Genomic DNA, 12600 nt, shown 5'->3' with positions numbered 1-12600 from the left:
TTCCTCACTCAAAACTCAAAACTGCTACTCATTACCTAGTAAGAATTGAAACTCTTCAGTGACTCTTTAAGATATATCAGATCTGGTACTTCCATTTTCGGGTTCTCTCCACCCTTCCACTAGCTTAATTGAACTCTTATTTAAATGCTTTTAAACTCATACTCATATATCTCCACCTGAAAACCCTTCCCTTATCTCAAGAAATGTGTTATCAACTGTGTTATCTATCTTATACATAGATAAGCATTATTAATGATTTTACCTGGTTCTTGAGGTCCAGCTCAGGTAATACCACTCACATGAAACAAATTTGGACCCATCTATGCTACAAGGACATCATCATTAAGCCAAACCAGTGGCTTATCTTCCCATTATGGGACTTACGCCCTTGGCTTCATGTTACAGTTGTTTGTATGCACATCTATTCTCTCCATGTTAGATTACAGATTTATTCTTCAAGTTACCTTTGTATGGCATGAAGTATACTAAGTATACTCTTAAAACATTTGTGGAATATTTGTCACCAATATTATTTTTGCCTTTCACATTTTACTTTTGATTTTTCACATATTTCATCATTGACTATGAACTACATCTTTAGAAATGCTACAACTCAGAGAAAATTAGTTCTGGAATTTTGAGTTAGTAAAACAAAGGGACAAATTCTGGCCTATATTCCCAGGTCTAGAAGAAGCCAGGATGCTGAAGCTCCTTTTCAAGCTCTGGAATTCAAAATTTGCTGCTTCCTTTACTTAGAAGATCTCTTTTGCTTGCTGAAATTCAAATCATCCTTCCAGTCACAGTTCAAGCCCATTCTTTCATGAATATCTTCACATCCCTCTAGCCTCATGAAAACAAATTTTACTTGTGTTTGCCCACAGTGTTGACATACGTTCAATTCATCAGCACCTACTACATGACTACATACCTGCCAAACTAATATTCCGTAAATGAAATAGACGGTTTCAGGTTCTTACAATCTGGTGGGGGAAAACAAAAAGTGGGAGATAACTTCCATATCAAGCGATTGGGGATAGGTACATTTCACCTTCTCTCTCTCTCTCTCTCTCTCTCTCTGTATACACACACACACAAACACACACCTCATCTTCCTTTTTTCCCCTCAGATCTAGGGTTAGGGCTTAGATTAGGGCCGATATTAGGGTTAGGTTTAGGATTGGGGTAAGGGTATGTGCCTGGTATCCTGCAGTTCAGAGACCCCCCCCCACATGAGTGTTAGGTTTGGGGTTAGCCTTAGGGTAAGGGTTTAAGGACTAGACGTATTGCTAGACAGTCTTAAACACATTATTTAACTTCTCCAACATTCACTGTTCCAATCCAGAAAACAATTTTAATATTATCTATTTTGTATATTTATCATAAAGATTAATTAAGATAGTATATGTACAGCTGGTTATGATATGCTGGATGCATAGATTCCTACAGCAGGTATTTGAGTAATAGTTATTGAGTAAAATAATGCATTCATTTTCCATTTCATTTTCTCTTTTGAAAAATATATAGAAAGAATTAGTGTAGATGTATGTAGGCATAGGTATTATGAATACACTCATATGTACATACATGCAATTCTTGTTTTCTAGGAAATTCCATCCATGGCTGTGGTAATTGTCAAACTATATTGACACATATAAGTAGAAAATTGCACAAATTGCGCCAACTTATTTTAGCAAAATGTTTTAAAGTCTGACTTTTGAAAACAATTTACAAAGTTGGCAAATTAAACTAGCTTAAAATATGTGAATAAGAGGAAAGGGACAAACAGGCTGAAGTAGACAAATTGAAGTGATAATGATAAAGATTTCTTAAAATCTATTTTATGGAAATAGATGGTCGTCAGTTTTTCTAGCTGTGACTGAATTAAAAATAATATAATTCCTTAATGCATAATGAAGGAAAGAGCTAAACTGACAGTCATATTTTTCACATTAAATAAAGTTGCATGGGGCAGCCCCGGTGGCGCAGCAGTTTGGCACCGCCTGCAGCCCAGGGTGTGATCCTGGAGACCCTGGATCGAGTCCCACATCGGGCTCCCTGCATGGAGCCTGCTTCTCCCTCTGCCTGTGTCTCTGCCTCTGTGTGTGTGTGTGTGTGTGTGTGTGTGTGTGTGTGTGTGTGTGTTTCTCATGAATAAATCTATAAATAAATCTATAAATAAATAAATAAATAAATAAAGTTGCATGGATCCATAAAGAGTGCAGAATTCATAGTCAAAAGACCTGGGTTTGAACCTGAACGCTGCACGTTCAGATTATTACATTACACAAAGTCATTATACGACTTTGAGAATATCATGTACATTGTAAGATTCTCTACTGGTGAAGTATTAAATGTAAAAATGGTTGATAAATTAAATTCTATGCAAATTATGTTTATTCCTCTATTTTTAATATTTAAATAATTTATCAAAGGCTGGGGGAAATAAATAAAAAGAGAAAGAAATTAATGGAATTATTGTTGAAGTCCACATGGTCACAAACATTTTTAAATTTTCTAAATAATTCCTAAGAAGCACGGTGTTGGTCAAAGAGGGTATATAATTATTTAGATCGGGGTTTCTAAGGCTTGACGCTATTGACATTTTTAATCAGATAATTCTTTGGTGTGGTATGGGGGCTATCCTGTATGTTGTATGATGTTTAGCAGACCATATGCCCACCAGATGCAGTAACACCACCCTCTGTAAATTGTGATAATCAAAAATGACTCTAAACATTCATTGTAGATATCCCATGCAAGGTATTACCCTCTGTTAAAAAACCACTGATCGAGACAGGTAGCTGAAGATTCTGTATTTGTCCCTGAATAGACTTGACCCACAGGTGACTAAAATAAATTGAAATATTTTTCACCACATAAATCAGATATGCACACATTTTTTGATATAAACAGATGGTATCATCTCGTATGCCTAATTTCCTTTTGGGATTATATCTCATCTCGCAGGAAAAAGCACAAACTTTATCTTGTTGACTGTATCAGAATGTAATAACATTTATCAGCAAATCAATGAACTCTTTAGAGAAAGCAAGTCTGAAATGATTTAATGTGGCTTCTTTCTTTTTTTCCTGAGTAAAATACTAACTACAGTGATGGCTTTGGAAAAATATTTAAGATTATCTGTATGATGTAAACTGACTCCTAGTTTCTGTAGAATTGTGCTTGTCTAAAAAGCAAGCTAAAGTAATATAGTCTAGGAACTTTATTTTTATTCATTTATCATTTTGCTAATCTTGAATAATAATTCTAAATTCCCTCCCTATAATCACCCATAGAAAAGTAAAGTGTCATCAGCTGACAACCAAATATTTTTTGTTATGACAGTTTGTTTTCCTTTGTCTGTAATTTTCTTTTGCAGTTTTTTGTTGTAAAATCTATCTAAATCAAAAGAGAAAAAGGCATTTTTCTTTTGAATATAGTATTATTTTTGTCTCAAGTTTTTGTTTAAATTCTAGTTAGTTTACCTACAATGTAATATTAGTTTCAGGAGTAGAATTGAGTGATTCTTAACTTAAAAACAACACCCAGTGCTCATCACAAGCGTCCTTCTTAATACTCATCACCCATTTAGACCATCCTCTACCCATTTCCCTCCAGCATCCCTGTTTGTTCTCTATAGTTAAGAGTCTGTCTTCTAGTTTGCCTTTTTTTCTTCCCCCTACATTCATCCATTTTGTTTCTTAAATTCCACATGTGAATGAAATCATATGGTATTTGTTTTTCTTTGACTAACTTATTTTGCTTAGCATAATACTCTTCTACCTCCATCCATATCACTGCAAATGACAAGATTTAATTCTTTTTGATGGCTAAGTAACATTTCAGTGTGTGTGTGTGTATGTGTGTGACATCTTTTTTTTTTTTTTTTTCCCATTCATCAGCTGTGGACATTTGGGCTCTTTCTGTAAATTTGACTATTGTTGACAGTGCTGCTGTAAATATCGGGGTACATGTATCCCTTCAAATCAGTGATCCTTTAGGCAAATAACTAGTAGTACAATTGCTAGATCAGAGGATAGTTCTATTTTTTAACTTTTTGAGGAAACTCCATGTTGTTTCCCAGAATGGTTGCACCAGTTTATATTCCTTACCAACACTGTAAGAAGGTTCCCCTTTCTCCCACATCCTCACCAACATCTCTTGTTTCCTGTGTTGTTAACTTTAGCCGTTCTGACGGTGTGAGGTGGTATGTTCTCATGGCTTTTATTTGTATTTCCCTGATAATGAGTGATGTTGAGCATTCTTCCCTGTGACTGTTGGCCATCTTTATGCTTTCTTTGGAAAAATGTCTGTTCATGTCTCCTGCCCCTTTTTAACTGGATTATTTGTTTTTTGGGGTGTTGAGTTTTATAAGTTCTTTATAGATTTTGGATACCAATGCTTTAGCAGATATGTGATGTGCAAATATCTTGTCTCATTCTGTCAGATGCCTTTTAGTTTCGTTGACTATTTCCTTTGCTGTGCAGAAGCTTTTTATCTTGATGGAGACTCAGTAGTTCATTTTTTCTTTTGTTCCCCTTGCCTCTGGAGACATGTCTAGTAAGAAGTTCCTCTGGCTGAGGTCAAAGAGGTAGCTGCCTATATTCTCCTCTAGGATTTTGATGATTTCTTATCTCACATTTAGGTCTTTCATTCATTTTGAATTTATTTTTGTGTGTGGTTTAAGAAAGTGGTCCAGTTGCATTCCTTTTCATGTGGCTGTCCAGACTCTTAAATCTGGAGAACAAACAGGTGGTTACCAGAGGGGAGTGAGTGGGGGAATGGGTGGAATAGCTAAAGGGACGAAGAGGACACTTGTGATGAGCACTGAGTACTGCATAAAATTCTTGAATCACTATATTGTATACCTGAACCTAACATAACACTGTATGTTACTTATACATGAGTTTAAAAAAAAATTTAAATGCATCCAAAAAATGCTAAATTGTTAATGTTGCCTCTATATTACTCAGAATAAAACCCATGATATTTATTTGGCTAACAAGACTCTCTATAATCTTCTCCATATCCCTTTTCCCTCTTCTCCACTCTCCACCTTACCTCTTGACTTCTTGTATTCTTCTCCCACTTGCCCCTTCCACTCTAGCCACATTGCCCTCTTGGCTGTCTCTAAAACATACTTTGTCTACTCCTATGTCAGGCCTTTGCATTTATCATTCCTCAGCCTTATATAGTATCCCATCTCACTACACTTTGGGGTTTCTTTTTTGTTTGTTTTTTTTTTTTAAGATTTATTTATTCATGAGAGACACAAAGAGAGCAGAGACATAGGCAGAGGGAGAAGCAGGCTCCTCATGGAACCCAATGTGGGACTCGATCCCAGATTCTGGAACCAGGGATCATGCCCTGAGCCAAAAGGCAGATGCTCAACCGCTGAGCCACCCAGGCATCCCTCTCACTACCCTTTGATATGCACATGACATGTTGCCTCCTCTTATTGAGATTTTTGCTCAAATATCACCTTATCAGTGAAACTTTCTCTTATCATTGTACATATATTGACAAATGTTACTCCCTAGCCAGGTCTTCCCTATTTATTTGTTGTCTTCTTCCACTGCTAGATGGATGTTCCATCATTTCAGAGACTTTGTCTCTCTTGTTTATGAATATATCTCCAGCTCTTGGGAAGGAGCCCAGCAATAACAGATCTTCATGAATATTGTTGAATAAATATGTTAGATACTTGAGTCAAAAATGAGAGCAGTTCCCGCTCTTGGCATGGAGAGAGATATTTAAAGAAAGGATCTTTTAAAGTATCATTTGAAAGAAATATGAGTACAAAGAGGATGAGCTTTTTAAATAAGAGGATCAAGGTTTGAGGATGACTTTACTCTGTAGGGAACATTTGAGCTGAGTATTTAGAAATTAAATGGCACTTACCACGTGGAGGAAATGAGAGTGTAGGACAGACAAATAAAAACAACAGAAACACAGGTATAGATGTCTGGAAACACAAGACACATAAAAGAACAATGAACAATTGTGACTAGAGCTTAAGATAATTAGAAAGGCAAGCAGGTGAGTCAAGGGAAGATAATTTGGAGCTGATTGGGAAGTAAACCAATTTTCTCAAATTCTCAAATTAATTAATTTTAAATTGTAGAATTTGTTATCTTCAGTAATTGACCCTAATTTTCCCAAGCCCCTAGCTTGTCTACATTGAGTTACTTGTACATAACAACTATGTAACAACAAGTTCACTAAAATTATTCCGTATTATTCTTAGTAAAAAATACTTCTGACTTTCGTGATCTAATACTCTATATAAAAATAAAGGCACTATATTCTATGCAATGTGTCTTGGAAAATGAGGATATTGGATTTTGAAGAACTGAGGTGTAAATAGGGAAAAATACAAAAATGTGGCTGCCAAAATTATGTGTCCTTCTCTTACTCTTCTATCATAATGCTTCTGATTAAGAAAAGGTACGCTTCCATACTAATTTTCTTCTTGAACATCTTGTTTGCTTATCTGTCTCTCCATTAGACAGTCAATACCAATTTAGTGTCTGATACATACACAAAGCTTTAATTAAGATTTGTTGGTTGGGTTGCAACTGCATCCAGTGACCTACCTACTTATACACATACCTACAGATCTTCTGAAATTTGCTAATTTCTTGCTGTGTTTAAGACACTGGGCTGAATTCTGTTAAGCATGCAAGGAGAAAAATAATGAGATAAAGAAAGAGGAGGGGAAAAAAGATAAAGAGGAAGAAAGACAAAGGGAGGGAGGGAGGCAGGGAAGACGGAAAGAAGGGAGGAATAAGGAAAGAAGGAAAGGCAGGCAGGGAAGATGGAAAGAAGGGAGGAATAAGGAAAGAAGAAAAGACAAGCAGGAAGGAAGGAAGAAATAGAATGAATTGGATGTTTTCTCTCCATTCAAAAGAGTTTGGTTGTTGAGAGCCTATGATGGGATAAATTCATTAATATGTCTTGCTTCACATAACTGCCCACAATTCCTTCTTTTTGAAATATTGTCTTGTCAGAGATCAGAATAATTTATTAATCTGGAATTTAAATAATTTTTATGGATCTAGTTTATAATGAGAGACAGAAAGTTTTCACTATTTACTGACTTAATGTAAGATCTCTTTTTAAACCAGTTAATATAATTTTCTAATTAAGGAGGACAGACTTCAAAGCCCAGAACCTTATGGTATGCAAGCATCAGGAGCCTCATCAATCAGTAATGGAAGAAGGAGCTTATTAAACACAGAAAACATTCAAAAGCAAGACTCCTGAAATTGAAATTCACCAATATCTAATCAGGTCTTCACTCTGAAGAAGCTCACAATGTAGTATGAAAAGTAGACATTCTAAATAATAAAATACATAGTACATATATACCAGTAAATATGAGATGCCATTAAGTAAATTACAGGGGAGAGATACACCCTCCAGGGGGTTAGTCAATAACCATAGGAGAGGGAGACTTAAATGAACCCCTAAAAGGCATATAGAATTTTGATAGACATATTTGGGGGAGAGAGAGTGTTTGCTGGCATAACTATGTAAATAAATTATAATTAAATTTTATGAATAAATAAATAATTATAATAAATAATAAATTTAAAATAAAATTTTTATAAATAAAAATAATAGCAATTATAATAATAGTAACAAAAATAGTATCTTCTGCTACTATCATTTATTGGTTTTGATGATGTTCTGGGCATGGTGCTAAGTGCTTTATGTGAATTACCTCATTACATTTTTATAACAAACCTCTGAGGTAGAGAATGAAAATTACAGATGTTGAACTCAAATCTTAGTGATTATAAGTGACTCTTCAAAAGGACACAAAGGTGAACTAGAATCTACCTGCTTCCATGCACTGTTTGATTAAGCACTAAGCTTTTCTGTTCAAGTGAAGAGCATGCTTTGAGAGGAAATGGAATGTACAGCTGGAAATATACTTTGGAGCAGGCCCTGGATCTCAGTTTATAGAGTTTGGTTTGTGCACAGGTAACCAGCCTTTTTCCCACAGAAATGGGGACATTCAGGCAACCTGGGTGGCCTCAGCGGTTTAGCACCGCCTTCAGCCCAGGGCCTGATCCTGGAGACCCGGGATCGAGTCCCACGTCGGGCTCCCTGCATGGAGCCTGCTTCTCCCTCTGCCTGTGTCTCTGCCTCCCTGTGTGTCTCTCTCACGAATAAATAAATAAAATCTTAAAAAAAAAAAGAAATGGAGACATTCTGGAAATGTTCAATAGGAACGGTTTATTACTTATAATATTACTATGAAGGCACTGTGCTATAGGTTGGGCAAATTGAGGGCAGAAGCCCAATTAAGAGTGGGAAGAGAATGGACAGGGGGAAAGAAAATGTGAAAAGAAAGGAAAATGAAGTGGGAAGCTTTAGATCTAAGGCTCTCCTTAATTCTGAACTCACTTTTATTTTTTGGAAAAGCATCAGAAATTAAAGTTGCACAAATTTAAGTTCTAAGTTTAGAAATCTATGCTACTAAAAGACACATCTATTTTGATGGAGCAGGGGATTAATGTAATCCACAGTGAAGCAGAGATATTGTTAACAGGAGCCAAAAAAGAAGTAGAAAAAGGCAGAGAAGAGTTCAAGAAGGAAACACATCAGATATAGAGGTGGCTCATCCCAGGAATTTCATCTGGAAACCGGACACAGTAGCACAGAACTATACCCAATCTGTAGATAGTGAATCCAACTGAAGAAAGGTAGAAACAAGACTATAGCCAACTAGGCCAGGCAAGTGGCAGGCCTTCTCCCAAGGACAGCAGTGAAGTGCAGTAAGAAAACAGCTTTCACAATTGCTCAAGAACCAGCCAAAACTATTTTTTAGCCATCCTTTGCAGGACCTTGATGAGCCCTTGTTGCTAGCCAATCCAAGATTGAATATGGGCAATTTGCAAAGGGCTAGAAATTGGTTCAAAATTTCCTGGAAAGGGCAAATAGAACTTATGCAGATCAGATCCTTGTTGTCTCTAATTTTAAATACCATTAACTAATTAAACCCAATTGTTATAATGATCTGACTTGATCATAAAAGGTGTCCCTACAGGGGTGCCAGGGTGGCTCTCAGTTGATTGAGCATCTGCCTTTGACTCAGGTCAGGATCGCAGGATCCTGGAATGGAGCCCTGAAGTGGGCTCCCCGTTCAGGGGAGAGCCTGCTTCTCCCTCTCTCTCTCTCTCTCACACACATAAATAAATAAAATCTTTAAAAAAATAAAATAAAAAGTGTTCCTACAGTGCTAAACACGAGTCTAGACTTAAAGCCAACCTTGACTTCCTGGACACAGGTAAGTTCCTATGTGGTGAGCCCAGATTTCCAGTGGTTTAAAATGTAGTTTCTATAAAATGGGGGTTTTGTTTATTTTTTAGGAAGATAAATAAATTAAAATTAGTCAACTGCATGCCTGAGCTGAGGAGTGGCTCTACTTACTAAGAAATATATCCTATCCAGCCACAGTCCCATTTCTCCTGCGTTGAAATCTAATGTTATAAGATAAAATATTTTCTATTAAATTTGATAGGTTTAAGTAAAACTACATGACGTGCTTCCATCAAAGGAAATGAAAATCATTCTTCAAAGTGGAATCAATTTGCAATTGTGACAGATGATGTTTTTCAAATTTAGCTGCAGTTCCACAATGGCACTTTGATGTCTCTAAAATAATTGACATAAGGAGTAATTCTCTATTTTAGACTGTGTTCTACTTTCAGTTTGGTTCTTCATAATAGGAACACTCCACAGGGCCCTGGATTCTTGCAGTTTTTATTTTGCAAGCTACGTTGCATCAGATAAAAATCTGCTTTTTGTAAAAAAATTTCGGATTTTTTAACAAAAAATTTTTTTCTCATTTTTATCTTGAGAAAAAGTCTGTTCTTCCTTTGAGCAATGAATGTATATTGATGCATAAGTTATCATATATATTATATCATATATCTTCGTCGACAAATAGCCCTATTCCAAACAAATATAGATTGCATTTAGTATTGATATAAAGTTTCTGAATACTAAAGAATCCAGCTAAATGCTTATTATCTTCCAAAATGCTGGGGAGTATCCAAGCTGAGATCATCATAAACTTGAGGCAAAAGTGACAGAGAAGGATTAATAGGCTGACATCAAGATCTGTGATCCAGATCTTGAAGCAGCTCTGCTGAAGCATGAACCCCCGACACCCCACCTACTGAAAGCTCCAGGCAGATGCAGATGTTCTGCAGCGATAGCTTCGAGATCCTCCATCTCTGGTTATTGTGGGTTATGGCACATTTCCCAATGGTTCTCAGAAAAAATGAGAAAATAGGAACAGTATAGTGAATTTTTCATAAACAAATATACTTCATTTAAACGGTTGTCCTTTAAATAGGAGACTGTCCTTTTCCTAAGCCCCTTCTTTATGAGATAATTATTATAATTGATAGTAGGATGTTTGTCATTGTTTTTAACATCCATACTTGGCAAAAAGAAAAATTGCCCATCTTGTGTTCATCCCTACTTGTTTTTCTTTGAGTCCATGCTAAATACCAAAAACTTGGAATGGGAACCACTATTGTAGAAAATACCAGTGGGAACTTTGGTGAATTTTCTCCCTCCAGCCCCACAGCTTAAAAAGGGACATGTACAGCCCATTGCCTCACTTTTTATTTAAAAAAGGAGGGGGGGCGGTGACTTAGCAAGAGTTCTGTTAGAGTTCTCTAGCGTCCAAGACATTTCTTCAGAGGATAAACATGATATCCTGGTTTCAACAAATCACCAGGGAACTAGATTACAAATATCACCAACGACTGAAATATGTATCACAACATAGACCTCAAAGTAGTATTAACATACCTATCGTGATTTTATCGCTCTTCAATCTGAATCCATTTTACAGGGCAGAGTCACTCTACTGCTTGCGAAAACTGAGTTTAGTATCACTTAGTTGTTTGATAAGATAGTTCCAGGTTACACCATCCCTTTTTGTAACTTGCAGTGAAAAGATTGAGTATCAGATGTTCACATCACTGAAAATCACTGTAATTGCCAATGTCATCCCAGGATCGCTGGAAGTAACGAGAAACTGATAAGATTGAAAAGTATCCTATGTGACTCGACACAGTCTTGAGAAAGGTGCCAGTGAGTTGTGCTCTACGTGAGTAATGGTACATCTGACGTTCTGTTGCTTTCTTACCCTTCTTCCCTTTCCAGTGAAATCAGATGAGCTCCAGACAATCAAGAAAGAATTAACCCAGATCAAAACGAAAATTGACTCCTTGCTAGGGCGCCTGGAGAAAATTGAGAAGCAGCAGAAGGCGGAGGCAGGTAAGTGAAAAGGCTCTGTGGCCACAGACACACCAGAATTAAACCAGTGAGACAGAGTCAATTACAGGAACAGCGCGCAGGGCCAGGGGGACACTGGCTGAGTTTAACAGATTAATACAGACACGGGAAGAGTCTTTAAGCCAAGAGGTGCAACAGTGCAATCTGAGTTTTTACGTTTTAGAGAAGATGAACCCATTTGTCCAAGATTCATATTTTTAAAAAAGGAAAAAAATATTTTGATCCTATTTGTATAATAATTAAAAGTTAATTTCTCAATATCAAGAATCCTTTAAGAAAATAAAATCAATTACTGGAATAACATGAAGATGAACCAATTTGTCTAAATGCACATTTTTTAAAGAAGAAAATATATTTTGATCCTATTTGTATAACTAAAAGTTAATTTCTCAATATCAAGAATCCTTTAAGAAAATAAAATCAATTACTGGAATAACATGAAGATGAACCAATTTGTCTAAATGCACATTTTTTAAAGAAGAAAATCTATTTTGATCCTATTTGTATAACTAAAAGTTAATTTCTCAATATCAAGAATCCTTTAAGAAAATAAAATCAATTACTGGAATAACATGAAGATGAACCAATTTGTCTAAAATGCACATTTTTTAAAAAGGAGAATATATTTTGCTCATATTCGTATAATAATTAAAAGTTAATTTCTCAATATCAAGAATCCTTTAAGAAAACAAAATCAATTACTGGAATAACATTGTCAGACTAAAATAATGCTCATATTTAAATAAACTAACTACAAAAATAAAAGAGATTTCAAAAACGATGATTATAAAGCCCAGTTCCTACATTGCTACAACCTCGTAAAACCAGTTCCCAGTTTCAGGATCCTTAACATCAAGAACATGCCCCTGACTACCCACAGTCAAGTCATTTGATTATATCTTTTACAATTTAATGCCCCTCTCCTTTGAATGATCAGCCTTGGCACTATTTCTCTTCTAATATAATTCTAATAATGCCCTTGTCTTGTGGCTACAGATATTTTTTAACATAGAATATGAAAACCAGGATAAAGTTAGAGATGAGCAAGTGCACAGTTTGAAAATCACGTTCTATAAGGCCTCACATGCCTCAGAGGCTCCCTGGAAATAGTATGACGGTTAGAAGGAGGCCCAGGAGGTAGATGAACTCATGCCTCCTCCAAATCTAGCCCTTGCTCTATCTGTATCTATTTTATTATTGAATTTCAACATAATACTTCATTTGCTGAAAGATCTTCACTTTTCAGGATGCCTGGGTGGCTCAGTCGGTTAAGTG

General features: G+C 36.0%; 1 protein-coding gene across 18 annotated transcripts in view; it reads left to right on the top strand.

Moving 5' to 3' along the window:
* RALYL (RALY RNA binding protein like) overlaps positions 1-12600 on the top strand; it is a 708475-nt gene that overhangs the window by 643203 nt on the left and 52672 nt on the right. For all 18 annotated transcript variants that reach the window (XR_012019940.1, XM_072804062.1, XM_072804061.1 and 15 more), the window contains one exon: positions 11194-11307. Coding sequence is in view for 17 of the 18 variants with exons in the window: in XM_072804062.1 (XP_072660163.1) it covers positions 11194-11307 (114 nt within the window). In the remaining variant the exon portion in view is untranslated. The remainder of the gene's footprint in view (positions 1-11193; positions 11308-12600) is intronic.

The sequence above is a fragment of the Canis lupus genome, chromosome 28 (assembly GCF_048164855.1).
Source record: "Canis lupus baileyi chromosome 28, mCanLup2.hap1, whole genome shotgun sequence".
Taxonomy (NCBI): Eukaryota; Metazoa; Chordata; class Mammalia; order Carnivora; family Canidae; genus Canis; species Canis lupus.
Note: the sequence above shows the minus strand (reverse complement) of the source record. Positions and strands in the feature narration are given on the sequence as shown.